General features: G+C 55.3%; 1 protein-coding gene across 7 annotated transcripts in view; it reads left to right on the top strand.

The window, feature by feature from the left end:
- Positions 1–23456, top strand: part of COBL (cordon-bleu WH2 repeat protein) — a 126203-nt gene that overhangs the window by 38675 nt on the left and 64072 nt on the right. For 3 of the 7 annotated variants that reach the window (XM_037156015.2, XM_037156013.2, XM_053661478.1), the window contains exons 2-7: positions 8564–8767; positions 12457–12667; positions 14437–14665; positions 16986–17036; positions 19629–19729; positions 20483–20557. In XM_037156015.2, the coding sequence (XP_037011910.2) occupies positions 8564–8767; positions 12457–12667; positions 14437–14665; positions 16986–17036; positions 19629–19729; positions 20483–20557 (871 nt within the window). The remainder of the gene's footprint in view (positions 1–8563; positions 8768–12456; positions 12668–14436; positions 14666–16985; positions 17037–19628; positions 19730–20482; positions 20558–23456) is intronic. The other 4 variants (XM_037156016.2, XM_037156014.2, XM_037156017.2 and 1 more) reach the window with 2 other exon arrangements.

The raw sequence follows: 23456 nt of genomic DNA, 5'->3' as shown, positions 1-23456 counted from the left end.
CTGGAGTGTGCAACAGGGGCTTGACATCTGTATTTATTTTCTCTTCTTCCTCATGAAATAGATGACGATTTGCCGTTTCCATAGCGATGGGTGGCGTAATTTACTCCTGGTCTGTTCTGTAACTATAATTTAATGCCGTAATCAGTGAGGGTCCCTGGTAGTTTCATGGACTATGGCCACTAATGCCCAAACACCCCAGCAAGAAATGTGATAAGCATTTAGGAGAACATCATAAAACTCTGGCTGTTATTTGGGCCTGGGGGCGGGGATAAGAATAGCTCCAGCCACCACATCTCAGCTCAGGGAGGTCCTGGAAGGCAGCAGGTCCTCTGGTGGCCCGCGTCCCTCCCTTCCAGAACCACAGGCAGGGCACTCTGGGGAACCCTGCATTCTGCCTTCCCTGCTGCTCTTCCAGGGGAGGGAAGGAAGGAGCGAGGTCCCGTGTGGTGGTTCTGTGCTTTTCTCCAACCGCCGCTCTCTCTTCCTTCGCTCTCTTCATGGGGGGGGGGGGGTGCCCATTGTGACCAAGGATGTCACAGTGAGGATGGCAGTGGGGCACCCCCTGCAGTGTCGTGGGTCGGACTCCCTGGCGTACAGGCACATCTCTGCCACCTCTGAACCCAGAACACACCTTGGACAGGCCCCGCAGCCTCAGTTCTGCTGTCCAGCGGAGTGGTGTCCTTTCTCAGATGTGAAGTTCAACTCCAGGTCCAGCTGAAGCTGCCCCTTCCTGCCCGGCCTGTCTGCTGGTCTATGCACTCTGGACCAGAAGAGGAGGGGGCGGAGGAGCAGGAGGCGGTGACAGGGAGGCAGAGGCCTCAGCAGGCAGTGAAGCTGCGAACAGAAAGGGAGACGCTGCAGGTGTTGTGTGAGGAGCCCTTGGCGGGATTTGTTATGGCCCAGAGTGCAGTGGGCCTACCCAGTGTTGGGGGGGGCACAGGAGGTGCAGGGTGATAGTGAGGAAGCTCAGCAGGCTCGAGAGGCTGGTGCCACGCTGGGGAGCCCCTGGGGAGCAGCACACTCCTTGCCTCCATGGGGCTGAGCTGGACAGCCAGGCCTCCCCGATGGGACAAGGAGGTCGACCAGAACTCTGGGGACAGTTAACTCAGGTGATGTTGCAGCTCTTGGAGCAAAGGGCAGGGGCCTGAGGGAGAGGGCGTTGGCTCAGCAGCCAGGTCCCTCCCAGGCTCTGCTGGGACCCTCAGGCCCTGGGGGAAGGGCAGTGGGCCTGTGTGTGGCACCATCTGTGACCCCAGGACAGAGGAACTGGGTGTGAACAGAGCACAGCTTTGGAGCCCGGAAACCAGTGCCACAAAGAGACTGGAAGGAAGCAGTGAGGAAGAAAGGTGAAATCCCTCCAACAAAAGACAGCGGCACCTCGAGCCTGGGAGAGGGGACTGCTGTGTACCGTGGGCAGGCGCTCGGCTGCACGAGGCGGGTCAGCTCCGTCGGAGGCCTGACCCCTCTCTGGGTGTGCGGGCGCCTCCTCCCTGGTGTGGCCCAGCCCGGAGGCTGGTGGACACGCTCCCTGACAAGTGGCTGGCTGCCCGCATCCTCCTTGGAGCCCTGTTCTGCCCGCCCGCCCTTCCGTGGTTTAGAAAGCCTGCCACTTTGACCGAGGGAACCAGGGCGACGTGTGCTTCCCTTTGCTGGACCCACAGGCTGCGGGGACGTGTCCGCGGGGAGCGGGGAGCGCGGCCTGAGCCTGCATCGGGTGGCACCTTTATTAATAAGTCACGAGGCTGGCTCGATCTGAGGCCTCGGCTTATTCTCACAGCACGGCTCCCGGCCCCAACACTTCAGAACAGTGACTTTCCTCTATCAGGGGACTACGGGGGTCCCCACCTGGAGATCCCCACTCTCCACGGAGAGGGGCCCAGGGAGCCACAGTGGAAAGGGCAGCGGCTCAGGATGTGCGCCAACGTTGCCAGGTGGTTTGGGAATTGGTAAGTTTTCTCTGCTGATCTGTTCCGTTCGATGAGAATGCTCCGGGCCCAGGCAGCACCGCGCCCTTTTCTGGAAAAGGGAGCCCTCCGGTTCAGCTGCACAAGGCCCGCATTCCATTCTCTCGGATACGTGGGCCAGTCTGCTTGGCTTCACCTCCAAGGGTGTGCAGGGGGAGGGGGGAGGTGACCCGGGCCCACTGGCCCTGGGTCCCGGGTGCCACTGGGTGATAGCTGTGGGAGCCAGTCTGAGTGCTCCTCTCCGAACACGAGCCGATGTGGGCTGAGATACCGCCGTTCCCATGCACCAGGCCGAGTCTGGAGTTGGGCAAGTGTTACGGATAGCTTTTGTTATTATGTCTCTGAGAATCCTATCGGGAATGTGAATCTTTTTATGTCGCATTTCTAAAAGCACCCCCAACCCCAGGTCAAAACTGAAATTCTGTGGTGAGTATGACTTCGTCGTCGGTTCCGAACGCATTTGCTGCACACTGGAGCTTTCACTGGGTGTCTTGGTGAGCAAGCCTCTACTCTGACCTCGGGGATGGGAGGCTGCCTGTGCTCTTTTCTTGTTAATCCCAGAGGGCAGACTTCCTTGTTACACTGAAAGTAACTGTAGCAGCTGCTGCCAGTCATCCAGCACCTGCTGGGAACCAGAGCTGCACCTGAGACTTCCCTGGCTCATCCCACTTAACCCTTGCATTAACCCCACCAGGTAAACCCAGACATCTCTCTCTGGCTTGCAAACCACAGCTCGTCGACCAAATAAAGCCATCTGCCAGACCTGAATTTGCATCTCTCTGACCCAGAGTGTGTCTCCAGGTCAGCTGGCAGGTGCTTTATGGCTGTGAAACTGTGCAAAGGCAGTGTGTTCGTGTTGCCCTTAAATGTGGCATTTCCAGAGGAAAAACCGTTCCCCTGCTTGGTCGGAACGGCGTGGCGCTGTCTACAGCAGGGCCCTCCTTCACACTTGAACGTGGTCTGCTAACACGGCAGTTCCCCAGGTCCGTTTCTTAGCCCCTGCATGTGTGGATCTCAGGTGAGTGTTTCTCTTGGTTTAGGTTTTGTTTTGCAGAGCAGAGGTGGTAGGAAAGCATCAGGGACCTTGGCTTATTTCTCCCTGATTAGAAGGAATTCTTGTCTTGGAAGGAACCTGGCCCTGATGTTGGGAGGCAGATGTTGAACTCTGAGGGAAGGTGTGACGGCGACTCTCCCCAGGGCCCCCGGTCACGCCCAGCAGCGTGCAGAAATCACCAGCCTGCCAAGGTCCTGGGTGCCTCCTGCCTGGAGGAGTCCCAGACCCTAAGGGCGTTGAGGATGCTGATGTGAGCCCCGGGCAAGCCCCCCTGTCCCCGGGACTCCGCCTCTTCTCTGACCTGTGACTCCCGGGAGCCATGAGAGATCTTCAATGGGGGTGGAGGTCCAGGGGATCCCCAACTCTACTTAGAAACACGGCTGGCTCATTCAGACCGTGTTACCACTGAGGGCTTGTGTCTGAGACTCAGCGCCACCAAATTCACCAGGGGCAGGGGTGCCCCACGGTGGGGGTGGCCCACCTGCCGCACAGAGAGGTCTGGTTTGCTTCTCTGGCCGTTGCAGCCGTGCAAACCCCCAGCACACCACCCGCAGCACAGGAGACACAGCTGTCCCCTGGGGACTGACTGTGCACAAAGGCCCAGGCTGCTGGCTCGGAAGTGTTCCTAAGCCAAGAGCTACAAGCCCAGTGGCAGAACCTAGGATGGGGAGCAGGTGACCCAATGGGTCAGTCCTGTCCTCTCAGCTGTGCCCTGCGGTCCTCTGGGGTGGACCTAGCTGTCTGCACATTTTCCTTCTCTGAGGTACTCACGCAGGCGGGGGCGATCTGGTCCCTGAACCCCAGTGGGGGCAACTCCCACGCTGGCTCCAGCAGGGCCATGAGATGCTCTGGGGACGGACAACAAGGCCTTGCTCTGCCCCTGCTCTGGGGTGGGGGTGGGGGTGGGGGTGGGGACCCAGCCAACTGGAAGTGGCGGGTGGGGAGCCCAGAGGGGAGGGGAGAGCGTCCCCTGCCTGAGGGGGACCTTGCCATTCCAGGTGCAGAAGCAGGGGCCCGTGTTTGGACAAGGCCAGGGGGTGGGAGTGGCTGAGCTCGGCCGCAGACCCCACACATGTCATGTCCTGTCAGGTCTGGGTGCCAGCGCACAGCAACGGGTGTGGGGGTTAAGCAGCGACTGGGCCATGCAGTGGAGTCCATTCTGAGTGACACTGTGGATGTGGGACCTACCAGCGGAAACGGGGTGAGGGGTGGGAAGGAGCCTGTGGAAATCACGGGGCTGCCAGGGGGATCTCGTCTGACGGGCGTGTACTCCCCCATCCTCTTCCTCACCGGGTCCCATCTGCACACCCCGATCGAGAGACAGTGGTGGCCTATCCCTCTGTCCCTGGCTCTGGCCCGGTGGAAGGGAGGGACGCGTCTCTGCCACTGCGTCTCTGCCTGCAGTGCCAGGATGGGGTCAGGCCGCCCTTGCCCCTGGTTGTCTCCGCCGTATTTCACTTTTCCTCATCTCTACCAACCAGACCAGTCGACCTCTGGTGTCAATTTCCAGAGTCCAGTGTCTGTTCCACTTTCTCCTAGAATGTTAGTGCCCCTGAAAGGGTCGCTGAAGGTCACTGTCATGTCAGCAGATGCTCGGGGACGCCCGCATTCACCTGGCCTCCACATCCTCAAGCACTTAGTAGGGTTAAACTCATGCAACTTCCTTAGGGCAGCTTGGGTACGCGTCTCGCAAAAGGGCAACTCCGCCCCCGAGTTAGACACGTTTACAAACTGGAACAGTGCTGTCTTCCATCAGGCAGACCCTGCTGGAGGCTCTGGATGGGGCACGGCCTTGAAGCAGAGGAGGGGCTGGGCCCCTCTGAGTCTGGGCCTCCAGGAGCAGTTTCTGTGAGGGGCAGGGCGGAGGGACAGTCCCCCTGGGAAGGGGCCCGTGGCCGAAGAGCAGTGCCGGAGGCTGCTGGGGTCCCCCTGAGCAGGACTGGCCTGCAGGAGGGTGCAGACCCTGGAGGGAGCCCCCAGCCCAGGCTGCCCTCCACGCGGAGGAGGCCGGCCCCATCCGGACTCTGGGGGGAAGACCCCCGGAGCGGCAGGGCAGCTCGCTTCCACCTCTCACAGCCCACCCAGGGGGAGCAAAGCTGCTGCCACAGAGCCTCCGGGAGACCGCCGCGGCAGGAGTGGGCCGGTTGTCTGGAGCAGGGTGGGGGCGGGCCCCTGGTTTCTCCGAAATGCCCGCTCAGTGCGTGCTGTGTGCCGGCTCCCTGCCAGGCAGCCAGTGTGTGAATGGGCAGAAGTCACATAGGCGTGTCCCTCGGGGGAGCTGCCGCCACCCAGCCCCTGACGCCAGTGCCCACAGCTCTGGGCTGTGAGAAGCAGTGTGAGGGACAGCAGGAACCCACGGAGTGGCCGTTGGGCTGAGCGGGAGGGGACAGGTGTCTGGGCTTCCCATTCCCGCCACCTGGGCGCCTGCACCGGGCCGGCTGCTGTCACCTGTGCAGCGAGGTTCTCTGCAGCCGCCCGCGGGGAGGCAGGTGTACAGTCAGCCCGTATGGCGCCTCTGACTAAGGGGCAGATCCCCGGCAGCCCTGTGTCCCCAAGAACATTCTCAGACCCAGTGGGCAGCACTGGGCTCTGACGTGGAACCCGGCCAGCTCGGCCCGGAGGTTTGGACAGTAAACATGTGGTGTTTTAAGCTCAAACCACTTGGAATCCTAATGGGTGTGACCTTTGAGATGCCAGAGATGTTGTTGCAGATAGTTCTTGTTTTCTAAGTAGTTTCTGCAGGACACACCCGATTTTCACCCTGGAGGGGGCCGAGGGAGAGTGAGCTGTGTGCACAGGGACTCACGGCCTCTCTCTGCGGGGCAGTGCGGTCCTCCCCAACGTGCCCCCCCACGCTGCCTGCCGAGGCACCTGCCCGCTTGCCCTCCGAGTCAGGTCTCAGGTGCACCCCATGCACCACACCTGCCAGACCTTCTGAAAGCAGTCTGCGAAGGTGTTCGGCATCTCAGGAGACCCTTTAATGTTTTGTTTTTTCAAAAGAGCCAGAACCTCATTCTGTTTGTGTGAAATGTCTGAGGGTTTCTGCACAAGGCGCACACACATACCCACACAACACACTGTGGTGGAAAACAGAGAGCCCTGCAGGGTGGGCTGCCATCCCCTCCGGGAGCAGCTCTGCAGGGTGCCCCAGGACACAGGCCTCCAGGGGACCCTGTGGGCATCCGTGGGGTGAAAGGATCACTGTGGGCCTCGGATGGGCAAGTGGGGCTGTGTCAGACAGGCCACATTTGGGCAGACATTAGTGCAGAGGGCTCCTCGGTGCTGATGATGGATGTGGGGGAGTGTGATGGGACCGTCTTTCAGGGGACTCTGGGGGCTGGGGATGTGGCTTCTTGGGGGAAGTTGGGGGAGTGGAACCCTCACACGGTCCCTCACGCCCCTGCCCCTGTGCTGGCCAAGTGAGAGAGGGCATCAGTAGTGGTTCCCTTTTCGACTCCGTTTTGGAGGGACTTCAAGCCAATCGTGTGACTCCCCAGAAATGAACGCCGTCCTCGCCGGGAAAGCTCTCACTTCCTAGACACAGTCAGCAAACCCATGTTCTCTGAAGCACATCAGGAGGTGATGCTGGTGGCAAGTGGGCCACTCGGGACTGGCCTGTAGCCAAGACCCTCGGCGGGTTAGCCCAGGGCTCCACCTCCCTCTTCTCTCCGTCCTGACGTCCTGGGTGTGGAACGTGGGGCAGCCCTTCCTCCTCACAGATGCCAAAGCGCAGAACGGCTAAGAGCTCTGGCTCCGGAACCAACCCCTTCTGGGTTTGACAGGAGCCCCAGTCCCCGAAACCTCGGAAAAGGGCACCCAGACTCATACCCCGCAGACAGGGATGAGGCCAGAGCCTGCCGGGGCGGTCGTGAGGGGTGGGTGCGTCACTCACACTCCACCCTCGGACCCGTGCAGCACAGGCCGGCTGCATCCTTTCTGCTCCTACAGACGGAGACAAAGGATGTAACGGGTGAGAACGAAGCATAAAATTATACAAATGACGATGCGCGTGTGAGGCTTTTAACCGGAAAAAAGCAGAATGGATGCCTGTCCATTTCTCATCGTGGAGGCTGTGACCCCGAAGTCAGTCCTCGGTCACGTGTTCACCACGTGACATGAACCACGGTCGTTTGTGGCCCCCTCTGAACCCCGTATGCTGTGCTTTCCCCATTTGTAAATGATTTCTCATCTTACAAGTGATACACGTACCAGTGCTATTATGGAGAAATCAGGAAAAGGAGAAAAGTGAAAACAGTAAAACAAGCGTCGTGTTACCCACCACCCAGGGACCTGGGGACTGTTGTCCTTGATTCTTTGCCATATTTCTCTAGACTGTGTTATGGTCCATTGCCACAATGTACACCTTGCTTCAAAACAGAACTTTCCTAAACAAATGATGTTTTGAAGCTTGTTTTCTGACAAATCTGTGCTGAGCATGCTGGCCCGTCAAAATCACCTCGTCTCAAAGTCTGTTTAACCAGCACTGGCGTAACCGTGTTTTCCAGTGCTGTGATTTATGGGAAGTGTCTCTCACTGACTTGTGGCTGCATTGTTTGCTCTCCCAAATGATGCTCTGAGCACCTTTGGAACTCGCACCCTGCACACCCGTGGAGCAGTCCTTCAGGACACACTTCTGGAAGTGGAATGCTGTGTCTGATAGCGCACCCCTGGGTGCCGCCAAGCAGTGGGCTCTGCAGAAGGAGTTAAGCCCATAGGGCCTGGGCTCGCCCTCTGTGGGCTGGCCGAGCAGAGTCAGCAGGAGGGGGAGGGGTGGAGTGAGGGGTGGAGCCAGGCGTGCGCTGTGCTTCGCATCCCAGCTCCAGCATCCCCTGCCCTGGAGGACCAGTCTCTCCAACACTGTTTTCTCAGCCACAAATCTGTTGAGGACTGAGTGAGGTGAGCTTGCCAAGGTCATTATTACCATGGGTCCCGATGTCTGGGTAATGTAAGCTGTTATTATAAAACAGCACGGCCCATATAAAATAGGTTCGCATGTGTAAATAAGTGTGCATATGTGCACATATAACATACACACAAACACACGTGTAGATATGCAGACTTACAGAAAGGAAAATACCTACACAAAGTAAGGGCAGGCCTTCCCTGAGCATGTGGAGGAGACAAGATTTTCTCAAGCTGATCATCATTGTCAGGTGTCAGAAGATGCCTGCGAAGGGAACTGAGACTTACAGCATCGCCAGATGCACCAACCAGCTGGCCAGCCACCCGGCCAGGCCAACCGCAGTGCTGAGAGTTTTATGACCGATAGAATTTCTAATTTTATGTTTGATGCTTATCCAAATGTATCGTAATTATCTTGTTTGGTCAGATTTGTAGTGCTGCTGCTGTTGTTACTGAGAACTTTATAATTTAAAGAAGAAAGTGCCCATAGACTGACTTTAGAAGGCCTCTCCCAGGGTGGGGCGGCGGCGCCCAGGAGGGAGACACAGGCCCAAACTCAGAGCCGCAGGGCACTCACCACAGTGGGCCTTTCCTCCCTAAGCTGGAAACATCGCTTCATTCAGTCCCCCTGTTCTCGTTCCAGGAGGAAGATGAAGGCGCGCGCGCCCCCACCCCCTGGGAAGCCCACCACCCCGACTGTGCAGAGGGGACAGAGCCCTCATCGCAGTGCGTCCCCTGCCCGCCGGCAGAACCTGCTGCACCTGAAGGAGGACTTGCAGGACAGGGCGGTGGACCTGACCGTGGTGCTGCCCAGTGGGCTGGAGAAGAGGAGCGTGGTCAACGGGAGGTAAGGGCCTGGCGACCCTGCGGGGTCAGCCTGGGGACCACCCGGTCTGCCTCAGCTGGCTGGCCCTGCGAGCTCCCCTCAATCCTGAACCCAGAGAGCAGCACAGCACATGTCCCCAAGAGGAGTGCTTGACTCGGGCGGGGGGCGGGCACCCAGCCGCCAGTCTCTGCTGGCATCCCTGGCACTGAAGTTGCCGGGGCGCCTCCTGAATGAACTGCCCAAGTGTCCACTCATGGGCTGACCCACTGAGGGTTCATACACTGGCAACCTGCTCTCTAAAGTGAAGTTTAGACTAGGAAATAAAATCTTGCCCTGGCTGGTGTGGCTCAGTGGATTAAGTACTGGCCTGTGAACCAAGGAGTTGCTGGTTTGATTCCCAGTCAGGGCACTGGCCTGGATTGCAGGCCAGGTTTCCAGTAGGGAGCAGGTGAGAGACAACCACACATTGATATTTCTCTCCCCGTCTTTCTCCCACCCTTCCCCTCTCTCTAGAAATAAGTAAATAAATAAATATCTTTAAAAAAGAAAGTCTATTAAAAAGATCCGACCCACAGATTTTAAATGTAAGGAAATCGATATCCAGATTTGTGGGTTCCGCTGGTCCGGATGGGGACCACTTCCATTCTTAGATCCAGCCACGGGGGCCAGGAGCCTGGGCTCAGGGTCAAGGGCACGTCTTCTTCCCACAGCGGCACGCCTCCCTCTGGCCGAGCACTGCAAGTTTTATCCCCAGAGGAAGTTCTATGTGTACGTTCGCTATTCATCACGTTTTGCCATGACTGTGTTGTTTGATCGATTTTGTGTAGCTGCTACTGTCGTTACTGATAGCTTCATTACAAAAAACTTCAACAAACTCACAGGAAATGGAAATGGAAATGTCGATGCAGCTTTTATTGCAGTGGGTACGATGGAGGGTCAGCTGTGAGAACTTTCCGGCAGGACTGTCTGTTTACACCTGCTGAGGCAGGAGCAGCGCTGCTGGGGGGCAGGGAGCGCAGGGGTGATAGGAAACACTTCAATTTAAGGAGCAGCCTGTTCAGGCATTCCAAAAATGGACCGGGCAGGGGGACGGGGGGCATCCCGGACCCTGGGCATTGTATTTTTGTGAATGCACTGAACACAGTGATGCACCAGTTTTCTTTTAAATAGCAGTTTTTAGAGCATAGCTTCTACATGGTGAGTGGGGAAGGGCAGTGGTGCCTGGGAGCCCTCCGGAGGGGAGAAGGCCACTCTCTGAGTAATGGGCTGGTGGTCAGGTGCGATTTGGTCTGACTTACATTCTCACTTGAAGGGTACGTTTTTTAAAGATGATTCTTTTGGAGCAGTTTGGGGGGTCTTAGCGATGTTGAGAGGAACGCGCAGAGCTCCCAGTGCACAGCCTGCGCCCCACGCCCCGCCTCCCAGGGTGCCCCAAGGCGCTCCCTAGGCTATGAGCTTGCCTGTGCTGAGGTGGGCATGTTCTTTGCCAGACCCATCAGTTCACCGAAGGCGTCCTCACTGTCAGACGGTCATGCAGAGGGGACATCTCACACTGTGGGACCTGGATAAACTAACAACAAAGCAAGCCACTGATTCACTGAGCGAAATCCACATCGAACACCTGATGTGTGTGATGTGTGGGGGACGGGACACGGCGGCAAGTGGAAGTGGAGCAGGGCATGGAGTCTGCACAGCGACCTGTGTGTGCAGAAGGCCGGCAGGTCTGTGCTGGGGCCCGGCTTCTGGCAGCCACCCAGTCTCGGACCCGGAGCCCTGCCTCTGGCCAGGGACTCCCTGCCCCTGGGCATCTTCAGTCACCTGCATGTCCTCCCTCCTTCCTTCCATCCTGCCCGTGTGTGCCGCTGTGTGGGGCCCGTGGGCACTGACCACCTCAGGGAGGGCTCTCGCCCTGCCTCCCAGTCTCTCTGACATCACAGGACACCGCCCAATGGGACTTCCTCCCGCATCCTGCTGTGACTCTGTTACACGGTCTGCCTCACCCCAGCCTCAGGGCCGCCTGCTGGCCTCAGCCCCACACCAGGGACTAGGCCACGCTCAGCCTGGTCACGCCTCAACAGCGGGCACAGACTGGGAGTCAATTTTGACATCACATCCCAAAGTGGCTCTGTTTGGGCACTTTGCGAGGCAGGACAGAGGCACCCATCCATGCACTGAAGGCACGCGTCATAAACACTCCTTTCCTGCGGACTGAGCGAGCAGCAGTTTTCCATGTGGCCCCAGACAGCTGCGCTGCCCGAGAGCTAGTGAGAGACGCAAGCTCCCAGCCCAGTCCAGGTGTGAGGCAGCAGCCTGGGGTGGGGCCTTCAGTCTGTGCTGGAGCACACCTGGAATTTGGGGTGCCTGCTAGAGTTTGGGAACCCCGCTGCCGTGGGTGTCTAGGGCCTGACGCTGGCCCGGGGGCTGTGGGAATGCATAGTGCCGGCAGACTTTGTGACTTCGGTAAAAGGGCCGTCCACTGGACAGGGGCGAGGCCCTCAGCCACGGAAATCAGATTTGCCCTCTCCAGTGTCCCTGTCCCTTCTGTGAGGTCCCCAACAGCCCCTCACTGTCCCCTGGTCCTTAGTGCCCCTGTATTTGGAGAGCAGTGTGTAAGCACACTCGGCTCTGTCCAGCCCTCCACCAGGGTTTCAAAGAGAGCTTCGTGAGAAAAAAAAAAAAGGCCAGTTTGCTTCTTTCTGAAACCACTGACTCATGCAAAAACATGTAGAAGTCTCTACATATCTGGAAAGTAATGTGTTTTTTTTTAAGTAAAAAAATTTACTCACTTTTTAAATTAAAAAATAGAGACCACACAGATGATGACAATTAATTCCAAGTCTACATTCTGGGCACTTATAAGATGTTTGGGGAACAGAGATAAAGAAGTCAGAAAAGAAAAGACAGGAATAAATAAATAAATTTATTCAGCAAACTCTTTCATCAAATTTACAGACTGGCATTGTCCTAAGAAAGGCATACTTTCTTTAGGAAAGAAAGAGAAAGGAAAGAAGGAAAGAAAGAAGGGAGGGAGGGAGGGAGGGAGAGAGGGAGGGAGGGAGGAACAAGCTTTCATCTTCTTCAAGTTAAAATTTTCATGGTTTTTTTCCCAGATTTTATTTATTTATTTTTGGAGAGAGACAAGGAGGGAGAAAGGGAGAGAAACATTAATGTGTGGTTGCCTCTCATGTGCCCCCTACTGGGGACCTGGCCCTCAACCCAGGCATGTGCCCTGACTGGGATTCAAACCAGCAACCCTTTGGTTCTCAGGCTGGCACTCAATCCACTGAGCCACACCAGCCAGGGCAAAAATGACTGAATATCACAAATAACTAAAAATCCAACACCTCCTGCCCCTGAGTATAGCAGGTCCCCACATTACATCTTGTTCAGCTGTCATTTTGTTAAAACGTTGATGAGATGCTGTACTCTTGCTTATATCAATTAGCCTTTGGCAAAATTGGTCTGGTTGTATGTGGTGTCCCCTAGAAGTCGCAGAACCCACTGATGGGACCAAGTGAGGACTCAATGGCCCGGGTCGAGTACCAGCTCTGAGAATGCTAGGATGTGGCGGCGCCGTTGCCCCAAGGAATCCATGCGTGGCCGCCGTCTTTCCTGGGAACTTTGCTCATCCCCCCGCCGGCCTGCCCGTTCTCTCCCAGCCTGAGGGGAGGCTGCAGACCCTGCTGACCGCGCTCCGCCTCCCTTTGCAGCCACGCCATGATGGACCTCCTGGTGGAACTGTGCCTGCAGAACCACCTGAACCCGTCCCACCACGCCCTGGAGATCTGGTCTTCCGACTCCCAGCAGCCTCTGAGTTTTAAGCCAAACACTCTGGTGGGGACCCTGAATGTGCACACCGTGTTTCTGAAGGAGAAGGTTCCTGAAGAGAAGGTGAAGCCCAGCCCGCCCAAGATGCCCGAGGTCAGTAGGAGGGATCCCATGCAGCCCAGGGTGCACACAGACGCCTGCAGCCGCTGCGCTGCAGGTGCCGACGGGGAGTCCCCGCTGTCTCCCTGACACCTGCAGATGGCTGGGGAGGCGGGTGTACCCCCGTGCCAGGCACAGTCGGGCACTGGGTTTATTTTAGAAGGCCGAAGTTTCCGAAACCTAAGAATGTCCGTTGTTGTGACGTTGTTCCTCTGGAAACATCAGAAGGCGTGGCCTAGAGCACAGCCAGCCATTCTGGCTCCAGCAAAGGTGGACTCAGTCTATAGTTCCCACTTGCGAGGTGACAGCCACTCGTCACAGGCAGCCACTGAGCCGGTACAGCTAGTGTGACCGAAAAACTGAACTTGTAATTTATTTAAGTGCAAGTAACCACAGAGTCCACCCTACTGGACGAGGCCTCGAGGGTCCAATTTGGGTCTGGGCGTCTTCCTGACCCAGGAAGCAGGCAGGATGTGGATGTGAACATTTTATTAGCGATTGGGGGTCGGGGCAGAATTTTTCTTCTGAAAAATCGTGGTGAGAAATACTCATTACAATTGGAGAATATCTTATAATATACATAGATTTATTTCAGGCTTTTAATCATTGATCAAAATTAATCCCAGCCGCTTACTGCACTTTATAGTAAGCATTAGCTATGGTTCCTTAGGCCCAATTATGAGGAATGCTATTTCATTTGTTTAGATTCTTAGAATAGAAACAAAATGTTCCTGCTTTTAAAAATGGCAATTTAGCCCACAGTCCATGTCCTGTGAATTCTAGGTCCAGGCAGGTGACACATTTTAACCGACGCCATCTGCCCTCTGTGTGGAAATTTTCCCGAATTCTTCCAGTAAAGTCTGTGTTCTCGGCAGAGATACTCTGCTTACACTCTGTGGTTCCCTTTCCTTCCTGACCCCAGGCACAAACTCCTCAGGCAGGCGAGCCCAGGGCGGTGCGTGACCCCTGTTCCAGAAACACGGACGAGACCGTGTGCTCTCTGTTGCTTCCTCACAGTCGTCGGCCCCCTGCACTGAGAGTGCTCTGGGGTCTGTGATCGGCCTCCACATCTGCCCTGCTGGCCCTCAGCACCCTGGGGCAGCCAGGAAAGGCAGGCAGAGGGTGGCTACCTGAAGCCAGATTCAGTGTTTCGGATGGGCCATGCTGTGCACACTTCTGATCATTACAGAGCTGGTGTTCAAAAAAACCTGAAATGTTTATTAGCTTAAATTACATCTGTGTGTAGTGTGTGTATATGTGTAAACAGGTGTGTACACAGACTTACAGATTCACACTCTATATTTAATAGATATTTATACACTTAAGGGGATGTTTTGGTTTCTTAAACAAGACTTCGATGTCTTATCTGCTGAGGGTTTCCCTTTGCATGGAATTATACTTACAATACTTTCGAATGCTTTTGCTTTACGAAATGCACATACGTGCCTTGCGTTCGAGTGTAGTCGGAATTCTGGGAGGGCCCTGTGTGTGTTGGGTTTGAAACTGGGCCCCTCTCCCACGTCCACCTCCCTGTGTCCCTAGCGATTTGTTCATCAGTAAGAGACACTCCGAGGTAAGTTTACTGTTCCAGGCGTCTATCGGCCGCTGTCCTGTGTGCCGTTTCCCCACAACCCGCTGAGTTGGTGGGAGAAAGGTTCAGCCCACCCGGAACCTTGCCCAACCCAGTCCCGGTGTAAAAACGGAGGGTGGAGCCGTCGGGAGGACGTGCTCACGGTGTTCTCTGGTCCTCTGTGTCCTTCCAGAAGTCCGTGCGTCTGGTTGTGAACTACCTGCGGACGCAGAAGGCCGTGGTGCGTGTGAGCCCTGAGGTGCCGCTGCGGAGCATCCTCCCGGTCATCTGCGCCAAGTGCGACGTGCGCCCGGAGCACGTGGTGCTGCTCAGGGACAACGTCGCGGGGGAGGAGCTGGAGCTGTCCAAGTCCCTGAACGAGCTGGGCATAAAGGAGCTCTACGCCTGGGACAACAAGAGAGGTGGGTGCCGCCCGGGCTGGGCCCGGCCGCTGGGCCGTGGGAGCATCCGCCCGATGCGCCAAGGTTGCAGGTCCATCCCCGGTCAGGGCACGTGCAAGACCCAACCAGTGAGCGCATCAGTAAGCGCAACAACAAAATGATGGTTCTCCTCTCTCCCAAGTCAATGAATAATTTTCCTAATAAAGAGAGAGAGGTGAGTGCCTGCCCCTGAGAACACATGGGGAGCATGGTCTGCACCCCTTAGCACAATGCTCTGCACACCAGCTGGGCAGGTACGTGAACTCGCAGGCAACTCAAGTTGTGTCCAAACCAGGGTTGAAGTAGGCAGGAGACAGACCAAACTTGCTTTCGTGCCCTGGTTGCAATTCTGCCTCTGGCCCCCTGTCCTGAGCGCGCCCGGTCCCCTGTCCCCCTGGAGCTACGGTGGGATCAGGGGGAGGGACAGGAGGCAGGCAGGAGCTCCCCTCTACAGGAGCTTCCCAGACCCCACCCGTGAACCGTGCCCTCCTGCGTTTTCTCTCCAGCGCCCTCTGACTGCCCGAGTCTCAGACATCGCTCCTAGCCACAGCCAGTGACAAAAACACATCCAGACAGTCCCTAAAACTGCCCAAATGACCACTCAGTCCCTCAAGACAACTCGGGGTGCCTGTTCCCCATCAGTGCTGCAGACACCTCAGTCCTCGTGTGAACATGCCCCATGGCCGGAGGTCACAGTTAGAGCCGGCAGGAGCGTGGCAGCTGGCGAGCCCAGGGTTGGCGCAGGGATGGACATGCTGTGTGAGCCGGTTTCTCTGGCCGGTTCAAAGGGCCGACTCTCCGAACAGCGGTCAGCACGTTTTGCCTCCCCTCCCCGCCCCCCCCACACACAATTTAGTGTTGTCTGACTCTGGAATTGTTAAAGTGAACTTCACAGAAGTGTCTAGTTTCATGAGCCACACTTGGCATCATTATTGGTTGCCTTTTTATTTATTTCATACATATTGAACAGGTTGGGTTTAAAAATAGAGACGTATTCAAGTTTTTTAAGTTTTTCTACAGCTTTTTTTTGAAATTCTTATAATCAAATAATTGCTTTTTAATTATGGAACTTATTGTGAAATCAGTGACCATAGTGGGACCACTGCCTCCCCCAAACCTGCCCCTGGAGGTTGGGGAACCCAGGTGGCACTTGATGTTCGAGAAAGGGTCACAGGTCAGTCGAGTGTAAGATGCTAGGCCTGTTTATTCCCTCATAACGAGTGATAGCAGTGTCCTGAGGCTGAGAACACCGCATCTTCATATTCAGTCACGATTACTCTCAGTATCCCCCACTCGGGCCTGGAAATGGCGGGTCTGTCCGGTTTTATCTGCGCGATTTAAATTGGGTTTCTGGGAAACTTTGGGAATAACACTTACTTGGCAAGACGAAGAAAAACCGTCCCACCTTGGTGCGCGTGGAAGATAAAGCCTTACACAAACACGTATTTCAGTTTCGTGACATTCACAGGTATATCTTGAAAGGTAGACACAGAACCTATTACCTGGGAACCGTCATATAAAACCAGCCTCTCCACTCAGGGGTACAGCCCAGCAAGCCAGTGGCATCTGGAGCAGGGGGCTGAGTGTCCATCTGGGAAACCTGTCCCATGCGGGGAGGACACCCGGAGCAAACACCCTGGCTGCTCGGATTTGTCATCACTTCTGAGTCGGGGAAATAGCCTTGCCCATGCCCCTGAGTCCCCCCATGCCCAAGGTGTCCCTTGGGCACCTCTGAGGGACCTTCCCTCCTGGGGTCCCAGCAGCCTCCCTGTAGAATAAGGGTGACAACTAGCATGGTGGGGGGGGGCGTTCCAGCCCAAGGGCCCAGGCCCCTTTCATCGGGGCCAGACCACACTCCGCCCTGTGCATGCTGGCTGAGAAATGTTCGATGACCATCCCTGACCAAGGCCTCCACCTGCCCTGAGGACAGTCAAGTGTCTAAGCAGAAAAGAGAACATTCCAGAGCCGTCCCCCAGGAGCCCCCTCCTTTGCCCCTCTGGCTCTGTCCCCTCCCAGCCAGCAGCTGCAAGATATGTCCCTGGACATTGGCTTCCACTGCAGGAACCCCTGGCCCTGGTAGAAGCAGAGGACTCTGCTGCCACCTGCTTCTGTGGTGGCACTTGGCAGCCAGCAGCTGCAGGCTCTGGGGCTCCGGGCCAGGAATGCCAGCCTGCTCTGCACTTGGCCCCCTCCTAAGGAGGACCAACAGCCCCCCCGCCAAGGCTGCTGGAGAGCCCAGCCCAGCCAGGGGCGGGAGAGGGCCTCCCCACACCCTCACTCTCTCCCCACCTGCCTTTTCCAGTTCTTCTGAGCAAAACTCAGTCGGAGCCTTCCCTGAGCTGTCGAGGTACAGGTACGGTGAGCCCCAGCTGCCCCTGCTGGGCTGCGGCCTGCATGGCTGGGAGCCGGGGCGACAGACACGTGGGTGCCTGTGGGCAGCGGGGGGGTGTCAGTGTGGCAGCTCTGGGGAAGGCTTGCGGCTCACCTGAGGTTGCGGTTTGGTTTCTCAGCTTTCTGCTGGGCTAAGAAAAGAATGTCCCCTGAGGGAGGATTTGCTGTGTGGTGCTGGCGGGTGACAAAGGAGGCTGTTGTGGAAAATGGCTCATGTGAAGAATCCCAAGCAGAGCCCAAGCCGGATCTATGTGGAAGAGGCAGCATTTTTTCTTACCTGTGCTCACCTGTGCTCACCTGTGCCTGCCTGTGCTCATCTGTCTTGCCATCCATCCTGCATGCTGCAGAATTTAGGCCAGTGTGGTGTGTGACATTTCACCTTTGCAGTCCTAGACACGTATGAAAATGATGAGTCTGGATTTTGCATTTATTCTGATACCTATTTCTTATAAACTCTATATACACACAGATACATAGATATTTGTAAGTGCACACACATACATAAGCATGCACACACGTACATGTTCATATTTTAATGAAAGTTTTGGCATACACACACACACACAGGAAGGTCCTGAAAATCCTAATGAGGTTTTGTATTTTACAAAAACTTCTGTTCTCATGAAAGTGTCAAATGCTAGATTTCATTTCTAGAAAAAGAGACTAGTGCAGGGACACCTGGCACTGGCCTGGCACCAGTGTGGGGTGTGGCATGTGGCTGCGGTGCCGTCCTGAGGGGTGGTGGCCGGCCACTGTCACTGTCTCAGGGGAGACACCAGGGGTTTTATCTCGTGGCAGGTTTCTGACCCCCCTGTCATTTTACGGGTGGTGTCCTAGCCTGAGTGTCAGGCACATGCTCTCCTGGGCTTACCTGTTGGGGACCGCAGGGTCACACACTCACCCCACCCATGTCACACGTTGTCAGTGTGGACAGAGGCCGGACGCACATGCACATACCCAGGCTTGCTGTGGCCGACACGGCTGTGCTCTGCGGTACAGCACGCTCTCGTTTTACCTTCCCAGCCCTGTGCCTATGGGGGCTTTGATGAGACTCACTGTGAAATCCGCGTGCACACATGCACACACATAGGTGCCCGCCTGCTGGTGTGGACGTGTGTGATGTGAGGCTGCAGACGGGCTCAGCCCCCGGCCCAGAGCCCTGGAGCTCATGACTAAACCCGAGGCTTTGCTGCGTGCAGAATGATCTCATGACCGTGTGTACCTGGGGCTGCGTGCTGGGGCGGAGGCGTTGGTGTGCATGCCGTGTTACTGACACACTGACCTCATGTCTGCCTCTGACTGGACATTGAGTCCTGGCCAGCACCCAGGAACAGCGACTGATGTTTCGGTGGCAGACTTTGCCCGGCCCAGCCCCGGCGTCCAGCAGCGGACAGCGGTGTGGGGGTGTCCTGTGTCTGTCCCTCAGGGACACCTACGTTTCCTCCTCTCACTGCGTCCACGTGGCTCAGGGGAGAAAAATGGGATGAATTGGGGGCAGAAGCGTGGGCTGGCCCCTGGTATGTCCACACACCAGCACAGGATGCTGGTCAACCGTCGAGCGGTGCAGGGGTGCAGGCCGGTTCGAATTCCCACCCCCATCCGCAGATGAAAACGCTGAGGCCCAGGGCACTGGAGCAGGCTGCCCGAGCTGCCCTCGCCACAGTGCCCACCCCTCCACACCCCTGGCCCTCAGTGTTTTCTGGGCCCCCTGATGTGTCCCCAGGGGGTGGGCTGGTTGAATGCCTGGTGCTGGCTCAGTCCCAAAGTTGCTGACTCGGGGATCAGGTCTGGGCCCAGTTCCTGGGCTGCTGATGCTGCCGTCTCTCCTCGTCCCAGGAACCACAGGCCTCTGCTGTGTGGTCACCTGTCTGATTGGGGCTACATGTCCCTGTTGGCGGCACAAGGGTGCCCGGTGTGAAGTCCTGCTGGCTTCCAGCACAGGGAATGTATCAGGAACATTGTGACAGCTGCCTGTGGGGCCGGGTGGGGGCCGGGAACATCCGGGACCACTCCGGTACGGCCATGACTGCCTAACCCCTGTGCTGTGCCCCTGGAAACAATACAGAAGAGTGCTGAATGTCAACTGTAATTGAAAAATACAGAATTAATAGTGAACAACCCCCCAATAATACAATAGTGAAACAGTGATGAAAAATAGAATCCCGATGAAGAAGGACAAGGTTGAGCATTTAGAACTCAGGAATTAAAAGAAAGAAAAAAGACTAGAAGAGGAAATGCGCCCCCTAGAGGCTGTCACTAGAAAGGAAAACAGGCTGGCTGGGCAAATGGGAGAAAATGGGGGCATGTGACCACACCCTGAGAATAAAATGCCCCAGAGCCCACTAGAGAGCGTGAGACCCTGTAGCGATTTCATAAATAGGAACTGGGGGCCTTGCAGGGGCTCCAGATGCTTTCAAAGAAATATGAAAGTGGTTTCACTCTAATAAGAACTAAAAGTTTGAGAGCAGAGAATATATTTTTTGAGATTTTAACCTGAAGTCCTGAAGTGCTTAATCTCTTGTGCTGAAAAATAACTTGGTGTCTCTGCCCCCAGAAACCTTTAGAAAAGCATCCCTTGGCAATGACGAGATGGATAAGGAGAAGAAGAAGTTCCTCGGATTCTTCAAAGTCAGTAAAAGGAACCACGGCAGCAAGGTAAGGCCACTGCGTCACCCGAAATAAGTATGTGTCTGTATGTGTTGTATGTGCATGTGTTGTGTGTCTGTGTGTTGTGTGTCTATGGAATCTCAGTGGAGACTACACTTTGAGGGGCTGCATTTTGGTTGAAGGAGATGGCAGCAGATATCCTTTCTTGTTTTAAAACTTCAGTTCTTTAGTGTTTTTAAAACAGTAATTTTGTGTCATTTTGGCATTTATTCTGCTGGCCCAGTCGTTCCCAAAACGCCTTAGGCACCTTAAGACAGTTGGAGTCCCAGGTCATGTCCCCAGAGATGCTAATTTGGGAAATCGGGTGGGGCCCCGGAGCCGGTTTTCCTGCTGAACCAGGCAATCCTGGGCCACTGGTCCACACACGTGCTCAGTTATTCCTGTGTACACCCAAGCGACGCTCAGCATAACGCTAAACTGAGTTTACACCTCACCAGCCCTGCTAGCTCCCTAGCTGGTTTTCCGAGCTAACTCCATCACTCAGGTGCACCACTGTCCCAGTTCACCTGTTTTCTGAGCGAAGGAGAAGGAATCTCAGCGCCCTGAGTTGGGGGGTTCAGAGCTCTGGGCTCTGGCCAGCCAGGTTCACAAGCAAGAGATATGGCTGTGGATTGAAACTACTTAGTGGGACTTGGCAGCCCAGCCGTGAGGACAGGCGGACACACAGCCACTGCGCCTGAATGTTTGCTTGTTTGTGCCCACTCTCACCTGGAGGTGACATGTGCTGTGCCCCTCTTCCAGGTGGAGCCCCCTGGGCTGGGGGGAGCAGACAGCGACGAGGACGCCTCGAGGTCAGCGCCAGGCCGGGGCTCGAACGTGAGTACCACACCACAGGCGCCCCTCGCGAATGGGCAGAGCTGAGCGATGCTTTGCACATCCTCCCACAGAGTGGAAGTATGGGTTACTTTGTATTGGGGGTGTCTGGGTGTTTGTTTGTTTCTCAGTCTAGAGAAGCACCAAGCTGCGTTTGGGTTCACGTTTTGTTGCCTGTGCCACCTTTGGCAGACACGGAGTGTTGTAGTTTCTACTTCCCCCGCTGCACCAGGCAGCGTGACAGGGAGATTCAGTGGTTACACTGACCGACCTTACTTACGCTCCCCTGACTGAGTTCTCTCCACGACCGGGCGCAGCTGTCGGCTTTGCAGACATGCCGCCAGGCCTGGGTCCACCCGCTCCTAGTTCTGCAGCTACCCCCTGAGATGACATCATAAAGCCACCTGGGCCCTCACACCTCAGAGTTGGCATGTGGAAAGGTTCTTCATCATTTCAAATTCTTGAAATGAAATAATTTATAGCCTCTTGAAAATATTGATCTTTAAAATGTATCTGACAAAAGTTGATTCTTACTGTCACTTTTTACATGTTGCAAAGACCAACTCATTTGTAACAGTGAGGAATTTTCCTGATTGTTCTTTTTCTGGGTTTCACATTTTCATGCCAGCCCCCATGTGAACCTTTATTCCATTCAGAAGAGTTTTATGCCTGAAACTTCTTTGATCAAAACTTGAAATGATAAAAAGTTGAAATGAAATGTGATAGAAAATTTAAATGTCTATCTCAATTTCGTTTTTAATTTCATGTGATCATGTAAAGCAAATTTCATAATTTTAGCTGCTCCAGTCCCAAGTAGACGCTGAAGAACTGGAAAGTGCGTTGAGTCAGGTCTGCCACCAGAGGGCAGTATCTTCCCAGGCATAGGGAGTCGCAGCCACTCCTCCTTCCTGGCCTGGAGAACCTACTAAAATTCCTTGTTCTTAAAATGTTCACAAGTAACAACAACAAAAAAGTGTCCTGAGGGCCAAGCCGCATGTTTGTGATGTAGAACTGATTTTTACTATAAATCAATACTGACAAAAAATTTAAAAGTGTAGCTTGGACCTTTCTAAAGTGCTTTATGTTCGACCATGTAACATAAATGGAAGATGGAGCATTTTCAGAGCAGATGCCTGCAGCCCAGCAGAGGTCCTGGCCACCCCTGGTCTGCACAGAGCCGGCTTTTCTCTCAGGTGGCACTGTGCCGGCTGCAGTTTGCTCTGGCGCACGAGGTTACTTATTTTTCAAGTTGAGTATCTTCCATGAACTGGGCACAGCGCAGGTCTGTTTGGTTCGTGGTCAGCGCCTCATGGAGCCGCGTGCCCTCTGCCCCGCGACTCCTCGCTCCTCTTCTCTGGTGTCATGAACAATAAGAGGGCCCCTTGGCCCCCAAAGCCCTTTTCCGTTTGGGGGGGGGTTCCTCTTGAAAGAGACTTCAAAGGCATTGGGGAATCAAAATCAGACCATGGGAAGGAATACAGAGCCTAAAATGTAATTCAGAGACATGGTCCTTAGGTGCTCAGCTTACCTGTTTGCCCATCAAATGTAGTTTTTAAAGTTTCCATGTTACACACTCGGTAAAGCAATTCTGAAAACTGTCAAAGAAGGTTGTGTTTGTGAAACTTCAGCAAGGTGGGTTTTTCCCAAAGCATTCAATTCTTAGAGCGAGAATGTCACTTAGGTACATAGATAGGAAGGTAGGTAGGTGGGAAGGTAGGTAGGAGGGTAGGAAAGTAGGTACATAGGTTAGGTATGTAGGTACGTAGGTAGGTAAGTAGGTAGGCAGATAGGTAGGTTCGTAGGTACATAGTTGGGTAAGTAGGCGGGTAGGAAGGTAGGTGGCTAGGTAGACAGCAGAGGAGGGTGCAATGACAAGTCACAGAGGGACCCACTGTCACGGACGCTCTGCGCGGGACATGCAGGTGCTGGGGGCACCATGGATACAGAGGAGTGGGCCACACCCTTCATGTGTGTGCACAGGGAGCACCTGGCAGGTGCCACTCTGACCCCAGGGGCCTGGGCCTCTGGGTCTTGTGAGAATTCAGATGCAGGGGCCTGGTCGGGGGCTGCACTTCTAAGGAGAGCCCAGGTGAGGCTGCGGGAACCAAGGCAGGTGCCCTGCTGAAGCCTAGAGACAGACAGACTCACAGATGCCCTGGGTGTGAGGCAGGCAGCAGCCTGGGCAGGAAGATGAGGAGGGTCTAGGCAGGGCAGGCTCAGCCCGGACCCAGCCTGCAGTCAGTCCTGGAGGTGGCCAGATGTGCCTGGTGCTGGGAGCAGCTCCAGCAGAGGGGACATCTCAGCCTCCCAGGGTTTTCTGATCATGTGTGTGTGTGGGGGAGGTACACATGTGTGCCTGCCTATCAAGGGCAGTTTTTAACGACTAGAAACATGTACATCCAGAAAGAGACCACAAACAACTTACTGGTTCTCCATCTTTCTCACTGTCACCTCTGTCCTGGGTGACAAGGGCCAGAGCTCCCTGCGCGTCTCACAGCCAGAACCATGCCCCTCCACCCGGCTGAGGGTGTTTGCTGCCCCAGATGACAGAGCCTGGGTCTGTAATTACACCCCAAGAGTCACTCTTCCAAATGATGCCCTTTAATAAAGCCCCACACGGGGATGCTTCCAGTGGCCAGGTGACCCCTGGGGAGCTGGTGTCTCTTTGCAGAGGGGACGCTGAGAGCAGTTCTCTGGGCCACCAGGGAGCTCGGTGCTTAGCTGCAGGCTGAGGGACTTCAATAAATTCAGGCAAGAACTGCCGTGAGGACATTCCCAGGAGATAAAAGAGGAAGGAAAACCAAGATCAATCAAAAGGTAAAGGAATAGTCTTGCCTCCTTGGCTTAAAAACATATTTATGTGCTGTAGTGTATGGATGTCAGTTTTTTGGTTGAATATAAG

Source organism: Artibeus jamaicensis, unplaced genomic scaffold (assembly GCF_021234435.1).
Source record: "Artibeus jamaicensis isolate MK-2021 breed Jamaican fruit bat unplaced genomic scaffold, CSHL_Jam_final contig_1016, whole genome shotgun sequence".
NCBI classification, from domain to species: Eukaryota; Metazoa; Chordata; class Mammalia; order Chiroptera; family Phyllostomidae; genus Artibeus; species Artibeus jamaicensis.
Note: the sequence above shows the minus strand (reverse complement) of the source record. Positions and strands in the feature narration are given on the sequence as shown.